Raw genomic sequence first — 19,380 nt, 5'->3', positions numbered from 1 at the left:
ATACATTGTGATTTAATAAAAAAGCCAAATTTGAAGTTGTACGTTTTGTCATTTTTTATGCACTGTACAGTACGTAAGCGAATTCCCCAAAACCTAAAACAATGTCGCGTGATCAGTGCTATAGTCTACGAGGATGCAAAAGATTTTCGATAGGCTATGTCAATGCGTACCGCTTGATTACGATTTTTAGTGACGTCAACCTTTTTGTATGTAACCTGTTCTCCCCTCTGGAAGTCAATCACAAGACTAATTCCACCCCCTATTGCACACTTGTGCAAAAAAAAACACGTTCTTTGAAGAATCCGAACAATGGAATAACGTCGTGTGAATGTATTTCAAGAGAAAGAACAAGAAGGGTACAAATTCTCCGATAAGCAAAGCGTGAATTAGGTGATTTAACTAAAATTGAAAAAAAATTATCGCGCATAAGTGAAAAGTGCATTTTAGGTTTCGCGTATAAATGAACAAGAGTTAGCATTGTTTTCCACTATCGCTGGCCGGGCCCGTGAGAAAAACGCGCATAAGTTAAAACGCGTATAACAGAGGTCGCGTATAAGCGAGAGATCACTGTATTTCCAAAAGGTATAACAGAATGAGGACTTGAAGGAAAATGGGTGCAATTAATGTCAAGACAACTTATTTCTAAAAGAAACAAATTTAAAGTTTGAATTTTAAATTTCTTATTATTACTATTATTACTATTGTTGCTGTTGTTAATTCTCTGTTACCCGATTGATCACTAGTAAGCTTTTACTCATTTTATGAGAAAAAAACATACCTGAATTATATAGTAAAATGTCTCTAACTACTACTTACAAAAAGATTCACATCGATGCAATGAAGACATTTTTGACAGAGAAGTTTTTATAAGTTAAAAATCTGAGAAAGAAAGCACCATCTCCCGATATTCAAATTTTGGAGCACCATATTAAAGCTGGGGCTTTTAATGTTAATTTTGAATAGATCACAGCTTTCAACAAACTTCAATATCTTTACTGAGACTTTGAAAGAGATGATTCTGTGTTTTTTTCGCATTTTATTGCTATTCTAAACGATGTACATACACTTTTTGGTAACTGTGCTCGATGGTAACCAGTTTTCATAAAAAAAGATCGTCTTTAATCCACAAACCTTCCAGATGTACAAAAAGGCATCGAAGAAAGAATGTTTGTTGCAAAAAAAAAAAAAAAAAATATTGAACATGTCTTCTGTAATTAAATTGGACCATGCTTACAAGCAAAACAATGCAGTGGTGTAAGGAAACGGGGATGTATTTGGTTTATCGTAGATCCAACTGAGTTAAGAAGATGGACATTGGTTGGTCTTAAAGTTATAGATTTAGTTACACATTTTGAAAGAGTTACACCTCGACTCGTTTAAAAAAACGCTGTACATGCGCAATGAAGAAATGTTAAGTTTCCAAAGCCTGTTGTCAAGAAAGGTCTTGATGAGTCGGGCCTTGAAGAGAAACAGCTGAACATGGAAATCCATTTTTAGAAACATCAAAAGAATTGTCCTTATTAGAGACAAATATAGCAGTAGACAAAGAATATGTGGAGCAACTCATGAAGATTGGGCAAGTTCAGAAAAAAATGGTTACAACAAATTCATAGAGAAAAGTATTGTGACTCAAAAGTCACTTCATATTCATGGGTGGAAAAAAAACCTTTTTAGTCTTTCATTTTTACAGAAAAGCCAATAAGTCTGTTTAATGAAAAGATTAAAATTGGATGCAGATTCATTTTCAAAGCTTTTCATTATTTGCAATATTGTACATTTAAACCTGGATGAATTTCTCCTCTATGAAAATCAACCTCACCCTCCATCAATTTCAATAATGGAGCTCTTTGAATGGGAAATAAGTCTAGTCATTAACATTCCTGCTCAATGAATTAAGTAATAGTATTCCTACTGATGAAGACTACTCAAGAGAAGACGAAAACAAGTTGAGAAGGGTTGCTGAAAATGAAAATGATGAATGCCATTTTTTTTTAGAATAAGTGCAGAGATACATTGTGATGCTATTGACTATGATGGTTCTTTCATTGTTCACATGAAACGACCTAGGACCAAAATTTTTTTGTTGGAGTATCTGAAGTCTATTCAGTATACAGATTCAAGACATATAAGAGGAATAGGAGAAAGATATCATTTTGGAGAAAATGGTTTGCTTCCTGAGAACTGGATCAGTTTTTTCCGGAATGCAGATAAGAAGACAAAATTGTTTTTCATGATTGTACTGTCTATACCATCTTGTTTTGCTCTTAATGATTTGACAGTGATTTTCATTGACTACAACAGCTCTAGCTCCATCAAATCACAAGGAAGCTGATTGTAGGATCTTCGTACATGTTTTGGATGCTGTAGAAAGAGGATACAGAAGCATAGAAGTAAGAACTGTTGGCCCCCTCTGTCATTTTAGGCATATCATACTTTCTTGAGCGGTACAAAAATGGGAGAAAGAAGATGGGGCTTAAATTTGTAGCTGGAAAACACTTTCGACTTATACTAGTCCAAGATTTGCTCACAAATTCCTTCAGAAAAAAGCAGTTGCTCAAAGAGGGTTCCACTCATTCTCGGGATGTGACACGACCTCTTTGTTTGCAGGTTGGGGAAAAGTGACGAAGTGGAAAAGATGGAAAGACTATCTTTATTGGTGCATTTTTATACGTATCCCAACCTAAAAAAAAGCATACCTGATTAAAAATTTCAAGTATCTGAGTGAATCTTTGCTATTCGTCTTCATGTAACTTCCATCCATAAATGAAGCTAGAAAATGTTTTTCCATCAGCAAACAACGATGAATGATGAAGTTATCATCCACAGCTGAAGCTCTTAGGCAACTTATATTTAGTGCTTATCAAGGTAGATGTCATTGGGGCAGTATGCTTAAAAATTAAACTTGAACTTAAACTCATGATTGGGGTTTACAGTAATTGATGAGAAGCATGTTCTTGTTTGTTTGAGTTTGCCCGCAGTTTCAAGTGCTTAAAGTGAATTTATGTCATGCAAGGGTAAAAAACAACTGCTCTCAAATAACTTGTGGGTGCTTCAGAAATAAACTTATCTGCATATCGATGTGTAAATACTGCAATGGAAAATGCTATGTATCTGTGTAAATTACTAGTAAATTCAAACGGTATAAATTACCCTCTGTATAATCGTTGTACATATAACATACTCAGACTTTTTTTGTAGTTTTAGTTGTAGTTTTTGTAATATTGAGTTATATTTCAATAAATAATTTTATTAATAATAATAATATTGTTAGCTTTATTAACATAGCACTCAACTTCTTATTGCAGTAATTAATGTTAATCCTCTTACATCGTTTAAGACGTAGAACAAATGCTTCAAATCGTCTAATGAGAAAAAAGAAAAAACTTAAAATTTGTTTTAAAGCTTTTAATAATAAGTTTTGCAGTTCTATGAACAAAATATTCGTGCCCTCCCTCCCCTCATTTTGCTAGTGCAAGTATGATTTATAAAACAGCAGAATGTGAGTGATACTTCCAAAATATTGCGAAAAAAGTGTTCGAAGTTCTCTTTTTTTTTTTTCGCCGATAATGAAAATTGATTTTGTTTTAACTAATCAAGGTATTTTATTCATTCTTAAATAACAATTCAAATGTTTGTTTCAAGTTTTGAAAAAAATACTAGCTTTTTGTATGATTTTTTATTTCTAGTTTTATTCTTAGTTTTGTAATCAGTTTTCATCAGTAAATATTAAAACATATGTTCAGATTTTCTAATGTTTCAGATTTCGGGTTTCGGATTATTGGGTTCTACTATAAATGAATTGATTTTCTTTAACCTAGTGCTTTAAAATGCATAAAAAAAACATTTCTCAAACAACCCCTCCAGAAATGTTGAAGACTTTAGTTAGTCTTTAGTTAGTAGTTTCATTTAAAAAAATCAAAGTTTTTGAAATTATTATGAAAATTAGAAGGTTAAGACATATTTTGATGACTTTTTACCCTTTAGTAAGCATAATAGAACTCACAAAAGAAGATACAGTGGGTGTTTTTCTAAAAATAAAAAGTAAAAGTTGTTTTGTATTTTTGACCAAAAATGGCCGCCAGGTGGGTTTAAGGGGGGATTTTGAAATTTCTCCCCTTCTAAAAATGTTTGTAAAGACATTGTCCACATGCATGCCAAGTTTCATGCTTTTATCACAAAATACAGTTCCCGGCTATATTTTCTACCATAGCCCCCTACTATTTCTGAAATATGCATTTTGAAGTTCTCAAGATCATTTGGGAACACCCTGTCATGATACTAGGAGCTATCGTTTTTTAATGTTGGATATATCCTATATTTTGTATGTATCAAATATTTTAGAATTAAATTATTGGAGTAATCCTTTCTTTTAATTAGTTTTCATAAAGAGATGTGTTTTCAAAAGTTGAAAAATGGTGTAGAGTGACTGAGTGGTAGAGGATGTTATTAATACATGCAATACTTCTTTCGATCATGTCTTAGTGCAAGAATCAACACTTTTCTATAATTAAGAGCTTTTTTTTCCTAGGTGCAGTAGTTATTATTATTTTTAAAGACCTAAATATTAGTTCATACATCACTGCTATAAGAAAAAATATAATGGTTGTCTGCTGTGAAACAGGTGTTTATGGTGATACCAAAACATCTATTTCGCGTAATCAGTGCCTTAAGAAAAACCATGAACTTTTTTTAAATTACTTATAAAATAGACTAATAAAAAAACCCAATTTAATTGGTTATATAGCTTTGCTAAAAGTACTAATAATATGTAAAAATGTAGTGGAAATACAAGTATGTAATATTCAAGAGTTTTTTGGGATGGATTAGAGGCACAAATTTCTTCCAACTTTGGTGAATTTGCGGATGTTTCTAGCTCCTTCCACTTTTTGAAGCTTTTGTCATGAAGCAAATTTCTTAATCTGCCTTTATTTCAATTGTTATATTTTCAAAAAAGAAAAAAAAAAGTCGACTGCAGTGAGCAAATCCGAAAATTAGCAAGGTGGCAAATGCATGAGTGGATTTGTTCTTTTCAACGATATGCTGATGTTTCCGTTGTCTTGTTCAAACTACATTAATGTGATGTGCTTTTTGTGTGTGTGGGGAATATTAAAATTGTTGCTCAAAAACTACAAGTATGCTTCTACTAAGCTGCATGCGCTTCCTGAGTTGCAGGTTGCGAAGTCTTGTCAGTGTTTTGAAATTTGCTTTAAGCTTTGGATTCCCCCAGCAATTCTTAGAGGTACTTTGTGCTTAGCCAGTTTAGCCAAATGTAAATGCACAAAATGGTAGTCTGGTATCATCAATGTAACTAGAAAAAGATCAAAGGCTAAAGAAAAACTCTTTTTATCAAGTTATGTCTCAACGCCTCCTTTCCAATGATGTAGAGCAGAATTTTCTTCAGTGTTGTCTGAGTCTATCAAAGCGATTTCCCAGGGTTCACTTTCACTATAACCTTTCTGGTGATGTTAATGATAAGGAATTTGTGTCAGACCAGCTTTGACAATTGACCTTATGGAGGTCATTAAGTCTCTAAAAGTGACTTCAAGAGGTTTACCCGCATCAGAAAATTTGCCAATGTTGCAGGCAGTGGAATCTTCTACATTGAAACCCTCCATAGTAGAATTTTTCATAGTCAACTTAACCCTGACTTCTGTTTTGTTTTTATAGGATACTCGTGGAAATACTTCTAACGTGAAAGAAGGCATTGAATGTTTAAATTGAGTTAAAAAGGATTTATAATTAAAGTCATGACCTTTTGTTAGTTTAAAAACTGCAACAAAATTGCATGAGGCAAGTCTATTAACAAGTTCAGGGCAGGAGTAAGGAGCAGATCTCTCAATATTTTTTTATTTGAAACCTGTAAATTTCTGCTACAAGATCTCCCTCATTGTCTTTTTAACCTCAGTGCAAAATTGGAAAAAAGGAAAATGGGAAAAACAACTACTGCAATTTAGAATCATTTTTGACAAGGATATCCCCCTCCTCATTTTCTGGTATGTTGCAATGACTGGGGATCCATTGAAAAACTATCCTTCGGCCAGCAATGATAGCATGGGTAAAGTAAGTCTTTACCTTCTCAACAAGAAAGAAAGCACTAAGAGAAGGTGAGAAAGTTGCCAAAATTACGGCTTGAGAGTATATGAAAAATGCTGCCTGCCTAAGTGTAGTGTCCAGCCTCAGAAGGTCTGAAATTTCAACTTTTATGATACAGATCTCTGCATCAAAATTTAACTATAAAACTAAATTGCATAATATTTCTCAAACAATCTCTCTCAAAAGACACCTGCACCAGTGTTTTCATTACTTGCAGAACTATCAGTGTAGTCATGAATCCATTCATCCTTTAGATAAGTTGCATTTACAACCTCTAAGGAGAAGACTATAAGGTCTTCAAGAACTGTAGCACATTTCTTGTCAGAAAGACCAATAGACAATCAATATGAAGGAGATCTGCTAGTGGGAGGAGATAGAGCAGCAGAAAAAGGATGAGTTTGAGTTGACACAAAATTGTAAAGTTCATTGAGTTGGTCAGCACATTAGAGAAAACATTTATAGATTTTGAATCTAATTGAGTGTGGGGGGGGAGGGTGGCAGTAGTATAGTTTGTCAATGTTGTAGGTTCAATTCGGTACATTTTTCATGGGGTTTAACCAGCTGTTTTTCTCTTCTGATTTTTAGAAATTCAAGGCCAGTTTGAATTTTCATAATAACAATTAGGGTAGACCTGGTAATAAGTCTGAGTTTTGTGTCAAATCTGCAAGTTTCTAGCAAGTGTTAGAAGCAGTGGCAATTAGTTCTCTTTTGTACTCCAAAACAAGTTAAGCAGAAGTTTTTTACCTACTTAAGTGGGTATCGGTTGAGGAGCCCCAAGTAACACCAGAAAGTTTCTTCAACAATTTTAAAGTACTGCTTCCCTTTTTTAGCCATTTCCTCACTGTGCGTTTTCCATGAAAGTTTGCTGTCCAGAAAAACACCAAGGTAATGAAAAGTATTCACTTGATTTAAGGTTTGATTATTGAAATCCTCATATATATATATATATATATATATATATATATATATATATATATATATATATAAATATAAATAAATATATATATATATATAATAGGGAATGATCAAGTAATGCTGCCCTGATGTCATCAACAATGAAGCTCACTCCAGGGCATGATAATTTGATAATGTTTTTTGGTAATGTTTGACATGCAGGGAAATGCTTTATTTTGACGAGGCTGATCGGGATCCTTTTTTTAACTGTTTTACTGGTGAGATTTGTTTTAGGAGAATGAAGAAACATAAGTGGTCACCAATATATGCTATCTATTGGAGTTTAGGGTTAATCTGCTGGAATTAGGATTAAAATTTCAACCATCAAAATATCAACAAACAGGCAATTGCTTCTCTCAAATGTAGAAGCAATGTTCACTCGTCATACCTTGAAGGGTGATTTTCTAGTTGACAATAATGTGGAACTGTTTAGTTGACTAAGTAAAAAGTAGGCAAACAGTTTTTTCAGGATTAACAATCCTAAGATTTTCTTGGGCCTATCTTTGAAGACCTAAAAAGCATCGTTTATAGAACTTGTAAGGGCTCAAATATCATTTCCAGTGGTGTAAATAACTATGTCATCAGCAAAAGCTAGACTTTTGAAGTTTGGTTTTGATAACCATTAATCATGATGTTAAACATGCTGCAGCTAGAAATGGCACCCTGTAGTTGACTATTTTAGAGATAGACATATCTAGAAAGAAAGGAATCGTATTTAACCCCAAAAACCAGCCTTTATCAACTTCTCGACAAATTTACTATGCCAAGCTACGTCATAAGCAGTATTGAAATCCACCAATACAGCTCTAAATATAAGTTAGTTTTAAAATTTACAAAGCAGCTCACTAGTATAGACAACATGTAGGTATTATATATGAGTACTGTGTGACAACCAGTATCACTTCTGTGGGCGTCATTTATGCTTAAGTAACTTAGCTAATTTGTGTTCATGATCTGAACCACTAACAGTGTTACTATTTAAACTAAGTCTTTAAAAGCAAAGTCTTTAAAATAAATATAAACTTTTTTTTCAGTCTTCAAGAAATTCTTTCATTTTCTTAAAATGACCCTAATTTAATGTGCAGTTTAAAATTTTTGTTTATAATAGGAGAGTTTCCATCTATAAAATATTGTTATTTTTATGCTTAGCCAATTTTTAAGATAGTTATAAAACTTCAAAATTCACCAAATCCAAAGTCTGAAAATCAAATACTGATTATCATTCAATTTTTAGAAATTCCGAACTTTAAAAACGGGCAGAGCCTGTTTACATCAATTATGATATCCTTCCACACTATGCTGCTTTCTCTGTTTTGTTAATATTAATGCTTACTCATTTTGCTTCCAATTCAAGTTTTGGTCAATAATATTAGAAATGTATTGACTTTGTCATGAACTGGCTGTTTAAAGCTTAAATCAAACACCCCACTACATCTTGACAAAGTTTGTATCAATGGTATTTACTGTTTAATTTGTAAGTTTAGTATGAAGTTCACTGCTGCAAAATGTCTACTTGAGGACTTTTTTTTACTGCGGAAATTTTATGCTAAACTTTGCTGTGTTAAAAAAGACTCCAATCTCGTACCATTAGGCACGCCCATTTCTCCCCGTTTTCTGCATTGCAGTTAAAAAGAAAAGTAGAAAAACAACCCTTCTTCTGCACTGCCTGTTATCACTAAGGGACTAGTCTGGAGATGCAAATCGGCCCAGTGCATAAACTTGTTTTTTATGTTTCTACACAAGTTCTTTGAAAACTATTTTAAAGTTAAATATATACTGTACAACAATTTTTTTCCCGCAGATGATATTTTTAAAATAAAAAATAATAATAGAATAAAATCAAACTAATTGAGAACTTCCCGCTTTAGTGAAGATGATCTAGCGTTGAACCAGTAAATCAGCAATTCAGAAAATGTACAAAATCAATTGTTTAAATATTTGTGGTTAGATCCTTTTTATCAATACATTTTTCGACTTCTTAAAAAGTTCTTGAAAGTTAATTTTGACTTTAAAAATAGGTATGCACTCTGATTGAGCTTTTCCTTAAAACAAGGGCATAAAATGATTTTTTTCTCTGAAGAAAAGATAATATTTATGGCTACCATTTGAAGAAAATTGATTTTAAACTTTTTTGCTATCTAATGAAATTTTATTACTTGGATGTTCATTCTGCTGTTGTATTTTTTGTATAACTGTTTGTTTTTTTATATTGATGCAATGTTTCATTAATTTTAGGCACTTATCAACGACTTTCTTTGAGTTTTGAATTGAAAAGGAATATTGGATACTTTATTTTTCAAACATATCTTCCATGTATTTTGATTGTAATGCTGTCATGGGTTTCCTTTTGGATTAATCATGAAGCCACATCAGCACGTGTTGCTTTAGGTAATTTTTTTTTATGGCAGATTTTTATATAAAATTTTGACTTACTATTTTTCCTAAAGCTTTGACCTAATGTAATATTTTTTATACTATAAAAAAGAAAGTTTTATGATGATCAACACCATATTTATTTCTTCTATATTTTGGTTTTCAATGTTTTTTGAAGCTTCAGTTTATTTAAAAACTAAGAAAGAATTCATAATTTTTTAAAATATTTTTGATTATATGTGCAATGAAATTTGACATAGAACAAAGAAAAGGTAGAAAGTATTAACATCTGCTCTTTCGAGCATGAGGAGTCTTGCAACCAAATAAATATTTATAATATCTCCAAAGGCAGAGAGATTCTTTAAGAAAGAAAATTTGTGGACATTGCAGAGGGGAACAGAGCAGTTCCAGAAATGTCTGCTATTTCCATGTTAACTCCCTCACCACACAAAATACAGCTAGGAGAGTCCACAATTAAAATAAGTCATTTCCAGTAAGCAAATAGGAAAAAGAGACAGACCTGGAATGACAAAAGCTTCAGAAAAAGTGTAATGTTTTTCAGATTAGCAGGGAACAGAGGGAGAGTCAAGAGGGATTAAATCATTTGTAAGAATCAAATGACCAGCACATACTTTACAGACTAGAAGCTTTAGAGCTAAAACAAAAGGTGTCCTTTTTTTAGTGTGTAGGGAGAACGAGGTATTAAAGATTTTGTTGCAGTAAAAGCTAGTAGCTTTAGTTGTCAAACATTTTGTAGAAACTTAAAAACAAATTTCTTGCTGTAGAAATAAAATTTTTGATTTTTTTCACTGGTAGTCAGCAGGCTGTTTCTTTCTCTTTTACATTTTCCAATTCATAATGTAATAATTTCTTCAATGTATATTTCTATTGCAGACTAATATGACCTATATATTATTACTGCAGCCGCAGCATTCTTGCATAATACTTTTTATATTGGTGTTAAAAACTAGTAATATGCCAGAAATTCATACCCACAGATATCTAAGGGAGAAACGAGCTGATGTGTGCATCACATGACTTCCTTATAACTTCAATTTAATTTCATTTCTCTATTACTGGAAATGTTAATGTGATTCAATAGTTTACTCTCTAAATATCACCAACAGCGGCCAAATTGCAACCAGATGTAAAAAAAAATCGCCAAATTTGTCGCCAAGTTAGCGACAAAAGTCTGGTGATAAATCGCCAAGTGTCTGCTAAATTGTAACACCACTTGAGTTTACATCGAAATTAACAATGATTCCCCTCGCCCCCCAAAAATGCTGCAAAAGATCCCTTTAAAAACACCCAAATGCAACCAAAAAGGGAGGTGCACAACTAGACCCCACTAGGAGTCTAGTTACTAAATTTCAACTTTCTAGGACATACCGTTCTTGAGTTATGCGACATACATACGCACATACGTACATACAGACGTCACGAGAAAACTCTTTTTTTTTGGGGGAATCATCAAAATGGATATTTCATGTGTCTATATGTTCTTAGGCACTTATGTTGTCCAGTCGGGAAAAAAAATCTCAGCATTCATTCGAAGGTGAGTAAAATAAAAATTCGGATCGATTTTTGAGTAAAATTTTTTTTTGCGAATACAATACTTGCTTTTTTATTAAAGGAAGTAAAAAAAGCTCTATCCATATCATCTATTACTTCTTGACGGCTCTTGAAGAAATCTTTTTCATTAATAAATTTAATTACTTAATTTGGAATCATAAATTTAGGAAGCAATAAAATGTTATTGAATTTCCTTTAAAGTAATTTTTATTTCTTGTAGAAATTATAAGACATCAGAATCCTTCAAACTAGATTTATGTCAAATTCGAAAAATTTGATCAATTGATGACACAAAATAGAGACAGACGCAATTTTTTATCCGTCAAAAATATATTATCGAATTAAAGTTCTAATGATTATAATGCAAGGGGCAAAAGTACTTACATTTTTTGAATGGGTATACCTTCGAATAAGAGTAGGGAATACAGAAATATCTACTAAAAACCTTAGACATTAATAAAAGTAATTAATAAGCTATATTTTAAAATTATTTAAATCACTATATCTTATACAGGGTGTCCACCCTACAAGTGGACCAATAGCTAATTCCTAAACCGCTGAAGATTAGCGTATAGTTCCATTTTGAAAAAATCTTTAAATTGCGCAAGGACTCGAAATTCAGGAAATTTTTGTCAAAAAAATCAAATTTTGAAAGAGTTAAAAAATTTAACTTTTTATACAGTCCCCCAGTCCTAGCAACGATATTTAGTAAAACATTCCGGAAACACTAACATTTACAACTAAAAAAAATTATACTTCTACAACCAAAATTGCCGGAGTTTATGAAGTTTTGAAAAAGCAAGATTTTCGTAGATTTTATGACGTCAGTGAGTGAGCTCTTAAGGGCACGTATGCGAATTGGCAAAGTGTGTTAATATGTTTAAATTTATTTTGGTTCTTGCTATCAGGGGGCAATATTAACGGTTGAAAAGATTAAGCAAGTGCTCTTTATAAGCTCAAAGTCTATTTATTTTTAAAAGGCGCGGGGGGGGGGGTATCGAAGTGGTTTCTCGTTTTGTTTTAAGAACCTGTAATTTCCATCTTCGAACATCTTTAAATAAATGGATTTTTTTTTTTTTTAAATTCAAATCAAATAAAATATTTTTAAACAATTGTATTCTCTTCTTTTTTTTTTGTTTCAAAAAATATTTTTGTTTAATGTCTGGGGATTTTTTATGATATCACAAGTTTCTTCTTATATGAATTGTACCAAATTTGATGTTGCTCTGATTTTTCAGATTGCCATGACGACGGTTGTTTTTAATATTTATTTAGGGAGAAAAATTGTTGTCGTCTTAGTTATAAATCATCTGTGGTTTTACTTTATTCATATTTTTTTCAGGGCTTAACTCAGACTTTACATTTAAAAAAAGGAAAAGGTTTCTGTGTGTAAAATTACATTTTTCAGAAAAAAAACTACCTAATATAGATGAACTTAAACAGCAAAACTTCATCTTCATACGACATTTTGAGATTAATATTTCTCATCATTTAAGATTGATCGGAAATAAAAACACATGACCGTATACACTATAAATAATCTTTATGATAAGTGTACTGGTGGATATCGGCTATAAAATCTTTATCTTTATTACCGCATCCTAATCACTACCGCATCCTAATCACTACTTCTTTTTTACTTATACATGTCATGTTACCTATTCTAGAAAATTAAGTCAAAATTTTATGATGGAGACAAATTTCTTAGTCATTTCTATTCCATTCCATCTGTAGAAACAAGAAACCCAACAAATAGACTTTCGTAATTCATTATTACGAGAAACCTAATTTAAATTCAAGATAATCTAAATTAATTTTTTTTAACATCTTGAATTCAAATTATGTTCCTCGCAACCACGAATTGCGATAGGACCCTATTTGTTGAGTTTCTTGTTTCTACAAATGGAATGGAAATCAAATACAAATACAAAAGTGACGACCAGCAACAGGCTCTGGGCCCAGCTAGACTGGTCCTAGTCAATTTACAATCCCCAGTGAAGATCAATGGCCCTCTTAAAACTGTCTACTCCTTTGCTCATTACCACCTCTTCCGGTAAGCTGTTCCAAGGTTCCACTACCCTGCTAAAATAATAATTTTTCCTAATATCCATGTTAGCCTGAGATTTAAATAGCTTAAAACAATGACCCATTGTCCTGTTTTCAGTGCTAAACTTCAGCCCCGTAACATCTTTCGTTTTAATAAATTTAAACAGCTGAATCATGTCCCCTCGGTCTCTTCTTTGCTCAAGACTGTACATTTTTAGCCTTCTAAGCCTGGAATCATAATCTAAGTGGGAAAGTCCACTTATTAGCCTTGTAGCCCGCCTTTGAACCCTTTCCAATACATTAATGTCTTTCTTAAGATAAGGAGACCAAAACTGAACAGCATACTCCAAATGGGGTCTTACCAAACTTCTATATAAGGGCAGAAGAACTTCTTTAGATTTATTTGAAATAGATCTATTGATAAACCCAAGCATCTTATTGGCTTTGTTGCTAGCAATGCTGCACTGTTGGCTAAACTTTAAATCCTGACTTATTAGGACCCCCAGATCAGTAACTTTGTCTGCCTGACTAATGACTGAACCTTGCAAATATTAACTTGTACACTTATTTCCATGCCCTAAATGTAGCACTTGACATTTCCCAACATTAACAGCCATACCCCATTTATCAGCCCACTCCGTAATATGATCTAGATCCTCTTGCAGCTGATTTGCTTGTTCTTCATTTTCTACAGTCCCCATAACTTTGACATCATCAGCAAAACAATTCATGTTCCCAGAAATATTTTTGTGAATATCGTTCATAAAGACAATGAACAAAACAGGCCCTAACACTGATCCTTGAGGAACCCCGCTTAAGACCTCACTCCAATTAGAATAATTTCCCCTTACAACTACTCTTTGTTTCCTTCCGGTCAGCCAATGTTTTACCCAAATGAAAGTTTTCCCTCCTATTCCTATATCAGCTAATTTGCTGAGTAGAGCAACATGCGGTACCTTATCGAAAGCTTTTTGAAAATCAATGTAAACAACATCTACAGGCTTCTTATTGTCCAAAGCCATGGTAACTTTGTCATAGAAATGTAATAAATTAGTTGCACAAGATTTACCTTTCCTAAAACCGTACTGAAAACTAGTCAATAGATTATTAGTCTCTAGAAAATTTACTATCTTAATTTTTATCAATGTTTCAAAAATTTTGCAAACCACCGAAGTTAGACTCACAGGTCTATAATTTCCCGCACTCCCTTTAGACCCTTTCTTGAAGAGCGGTGTAATGTTAGCCAGTTTCCAGTCCTCTGGCACTGTCCCGGAATTATAAGAAGCATTGAAAATGTTTGCGATTACATCTGCTAATTCCTCTGCACATTCAACTAAAATTTTCGGATAAATATTATCTGGCCCCGGAGCCTTAGTCTCTTTAATTTTTTTCAAATGAAGTAAAACGTCATCCCTGGAAAATACAAAGTCCTCAAGCTGTACTATAGCTTGTGTCTTGTTGGTGTCAACTGTTGAGATACAGTTATCGTTAAAAACACTCGAAAAAAAGTTATTAAGAACATTAGCAATATCACTATCGTCCTGAATTAAAATTCCGTGCTCATCAACCAGTGGCCCAATATGACTATTTCGAACTTTCCCCGAATTAGCGTATGCAAAAAACCTCTTGGGATTCCTGTTTATGTTATCTGCCAGTCTTTGCTCCAACTCTCTTTTCTGAATCCGTTCCAAATACTTAAATTTACGCCTTGCCTTACAATATTGAAGCCTATCTGCACTGTGACCTGTTTCTCTAAACCTATGAAAAGCAGCTTGCTTGTAATTTAGAGTGTCTTTAGTTTCCATGGAGAACCACATTGGCCAAATTTTAGTGTTGACACCCTTTTTCCTAAAAGGAACATGATCACCGTATTCGCTAGATTTTTCTTAAAATCTGCCCACTGAAGATTTACATTGCTATTGTCCAATCCAGAAGAAAAAACTGCTTTCAAACTCTGCCGAAGTGCCACAAAGTCAGTATTTCTGAAATTGGGCACAAACCTAAAATTCTCTACTTTGTGCATATCAAATTTAATCCCAAACCTAATACTGTTGTGGTCACTATCTCCAATGTGTTCCCCTACACATAACCCCTGAACAGAGCCTTCCATGTCGCAGAAAACTAGATCTAAAATCGCGTCCTGTCGAGTACCCTGAGTTAGAATTTGATCTAAGAAACAGTCGCCAATTAATTTCAAAAAATCCTCTTCTCTGCTATTACTATGGTAAAAATTATTCCAATCAATTCCTGGAAAATTAAAATCTCCCATTATGATGACTGACCCCTTGCTAGAAATGTTACTAATAATACTAAACATCTGTTCGTGGCTGACCCTGGCTTAAGTTGGGTGGCCTATAAATATTCCCCAAACGTAGTTTTTTGCCCTTATTACTAATCAACTCCAGCCAAATCATATCAATCTCATTAGGTTTATCATTAATTACCAATTCATTGCAAATTAAAGTGTCTCTGACATAAAATAAAAACCCACCACCTCTTTTACCTACTCTATCTTGTCTAAACAAATTATACCCAGCAATAGATAATAAATCATCATCACTTTCGGTAGCCCATGTATCGCTAACTCCAATAATATCCAACCTCTCGTCTATAATTATGCTTTTCAATTCTTCCATCTTGTTCCTAATACTACGAGCATTTGTATAAAAAACCTTAAGTAAGCCCATCTTACTTTTATTTAATGCTGCACGATTGTTTGAATCCCAAGTGTTAAAATCTTTTCTCTTATTAGCCACCCTATTTCCGTTTCTACTAAAATCCCGATAGTTAGTACCCTTTCGAATTCTGCTCCTTAAACCATGCCCCCCATTCCAACTTAGTTTTTTGATTCTGAAGCCTCTAAAACCAAACCACTAACCATTTTGACCCCTGTAGAGCTCAGATGCAGGCCATCCCTAGCAATCCAATCTCGTTTACATCTACTCCATACATGAATAAATCTGATACTACGCTTAATGCAAATTTCCTTGAGTACCAGGTTCATACACCTAGCCCGTTGGTTTAACCAACTCCTATGCACTCCATACCTGGGAAGCAAACCAACCGCTTGGACATTTGCCGAACAGTTGGTTGCTTTGTCGAACAGGGAATCCCATTCCTTTGTAAACTCAATCAGAAAGAAAAATAATCAGAAAGAAAAATCCCACCCGTCAATTAATTTATGAAACACGGCAGCAATCAAATCAGTTTTTCAAAAAGAATAATGTAAATAAGATTAACGAGAATATTTAAGTTTAAGAGCACCTAAAGTCTATCATTATTTATGAAAAAGAATATGTTTTAATGAAAGATTTAAGCCACCGTTTATATGGAATTCACAACTTTTTTTTTCTTTCTTGGCCGGAAACTTCTGTTACAACCATTACATGAAATTCGTAGAAAGGAAAATACTTTTTTTAGCATAACAAAACTATCGTCTGCCCTCTAAAATACCATAACAGAAGTTCTAAATAATTCAAACTTTTACGATTTTCCCTTTCTTTTTTTAAAAAAAAAAACTTTTTTTTCCTTCATCAGAACACAGTAACTTTAAATGCAGCAATAACCTTTTGCATAAATTTGAGATTCAACACCTTTTTTAAAATCAAATTAGATATTATTAAAACAAAATGATAAACAAATAAAGATTTAAAAAAAATCCTTTTAATCATAAATAGATCTTTGAGCTTATAAATAGTCCTTGAAAAGTCTTTTCAATCATTGATAATGCTTACTAATAAAAAAATATTAATTTCTAATCATAAGAATCAAAATAAATTTAAACCTATTAACACACTTTGTCAATTCGCATACGTACCCTTAAGAATTCACTCGCTGACGTCAGTCTCTTCAAAAATTGTGATTTTTCAAAACTTCGTAACACAGTCAATTTTGGTCGTAGAAGAGTGATTTATTTTTAGTTGTAAATGTTAGTGTGTCCAGAATGTTTTACTAAATATCATTGTTGGGACTGGAGGACTGTATAAAAAGTTAAATTTTGTAAGTTTTTCAAAATTTGATTTTTTGACAAAAATGTCATGAATTTCTAGTTTTTGTGCAATTAAAAGATTTTTTCAAAATGGAACTATACGCTTATCTTTAACCATTTAGGAATTAGCTATTGGTCCATTTTTAGGGTGGACACCCTGTATATGCATAACTTTTACATTTTTCTCATTGAAATAAGTTTGATGCAAAACCACTTGAAGAAAAGTTATATTGGAATCACCATGATGTAGGTTGCGTGCATTGAACATCGAAGGAACACTTTGTTTGACTGAGTGGTTCTGCTTTTGCTTACCTTGCAGCAAAAATAAGTCTATCTATCCAAGCATCATTGCATTATTATGATATACATACGATTTAATTTTTGGATGACTATTTTAAAAACTATTTTCTGCAACTGGCAAATATTTATCTTGTAACAGGCTTCTCAAATAACTACTTTGAGCTGTAGAACTTAATAGGAGCCTCGATGTTTCATCTGCATTAAGTTGTTGGATATTTGCTTTGAGCTTCTTTTTTACCTTTTGTTTTCAAAACAAATATGCAATTTTATGTCAGGAATTGCATATTAAGGTAGAACAAAAAAGTCCAAGTTAGAAGTATTAGATCAGCTGGGTGGACACAGGCTGTGTACTCATACCACTAAGAAAAAACTTAAATTTTATCACAGTCATGTTATATATCTTTCTCTTGCAATGGCTATACAAATCCAAGATTTTCGAAAAAAAAAAAAAAAAAACTTTTTGCTTCTTATTGTCAAAAACCGTATTGGCCTAATGGATCAAAGTAGCTGGGAGCTAAAAGATTGTGCAATTGTATTGCGTAGAAAAGTCTGCACTATTAGACTGTTCTACGGATCCCTTTTGCTTCCAGTGATAGGCTGAAAATTTTGCTTTGTTAAGACCAGTACATTTTTGTTTATTAATCTAAATTTCTTCAAAAAGATAGTCTAGATGCTATTGATACACAAATATTGTATGTCCTTTAAGAAACATTAATGCCACTGAAACATATTTCATTATCCTCATTTCCTAACCTCTCTCATGTTCAGGCATGTGATTTTTCCCTATTTTCGGTAATTTTGAAAAGTAAAAACTTTGTTTCAGTGAAAATCCGTATTTTTGTTTTTTTCCAGTGAAAAAGAAAAATCCTTTCCGCGCTTGCCTTTCTTAAATTCTGTAATCTAGAATGCTTTCCTGCACACCTTTGGTTGATCAGCTACTTAACTAATAGATGCAGTATTTTCCTGCACTGTGATTAGTTTAACTCGCTTCCAATCTGTTACGTAAATCGTGCTGCACATCGACTTATTCTCTTCTTGAGGAATGGGTGATTTGAGTGGTTAGAGCACGCTGCATAATCCCTAGGTGTGCTTGGTAAAATTCGTATACAATACGACTTAAGTGGTGAAATAAATCCTTTCGAGAAAAACATAAACCAAGTGATCGTCCTTGTGTTATATAATTTCAGTTGTGTATTGACCATGCTCTTGCAGCAATTTTAAATTTTATTGCTTATCTTTATTGTACACTGGTGGACAATTGCTAAGGACGAATTCCAATGGGCTATGTAGCACGTAAAAGAGTAAGTAATTCAATGAGAAGTGAAATAAACTAATGCTAGAGCTCTAGAACATTGCAATGACAATAATTTATTGTGCTTCGAAATCCAGAACTCCTTGAAAAGTGTTGAAAGGACGAAATGGTAATTTTGGGCTGAATACATAAAAGTGAATAAATGTAATTACCGCTCCCAGGCGTTCTGGCGTAAGATTTCAATATGGGATATGGGTCCCATGGAGAGCAATGCAAGCTTCCACATGTCATGTGGTGCTTTTCACAACATTATCCAGCAGCTGTTGGGGTAATTTATCCCATTCTTCTGTCAGTCACGGATAAGGGTGTCCTTGATTATTGGAGAGCTTTGTCGACCAGCGAGACTGCTCCCCAACGCATACCAAACATTTTCAAATGATTCAGATCTATACAACGTGCTGGCCATCCAATGGGATGAATATTTTGAGTGGGCTAGACACTCCTGGATGGCGATTTTTAATGAAATGTTACGTTGCCATGCATGAAAACGAATTTATTGCCCACAGCACAACAGAACACGTAAACATGAGGCAGTAGAACAACATTAATGCATCACTAGCTATCATAGTCTTGTTTGGAAGCACACGAGCGACCTATGGCAATTGATTATAATCCTTCCCATGCTATGACACAACTTGTAGGTCACTAGTACTTTTCTTTTATGTTTTCCGGCTTGTATGCTGTACCATTCTCATGCCAGGTTAGTTGCGTCCACAATTAGACGACAGACTGAACCTGCTTT

The 19,380-nt window shown here is 33.2% G+C and overlaps 1 protein-coding gene across 4 annotated transcripts in view; it reads left to right on the top strand.

The window, feature by feature from the left end:
- LOC129219285 (gamma-aminobutyric acid receptor subunit beta-like) overlaps positions 1 to 19,380 on the top strand; it is a 237,139-nt gene that overhangs the window by 210,084 nt on the left and 7,675 nt on the right. For all 4 annotated transcript variants that reach the window (XM_054853621.1, XM_054853620.1, XM_054853622.1 and 1 more), the window contains exon 7: positions 9,283 to 9,435. In XM_054853621.1, the coding sequence (XP_054709596.1) occupies positions 9,283 to 9,435 (153 nt within the window). The remainder of the gene's footprint in view (positions 1 to 9,282; positions 9,436 to 19,380) is intronic.

Source organism: Uloborus diversus, chromosome 3 (genome assembly GCF_026930045.1).
Source record: "Uloborus diversus isolate 005 chromosome 3, Udiv.v.3.1, whole genome shotgun sequence".
NCBI lineage: Eukaryota > Metazoa > Arthropoda > Arachnida > Araneae > Uloboridae > Uloborus > Uloborus diversus.
This window is presented reverse-complemented; position numbering and strand designations above follow the sequence as displayed.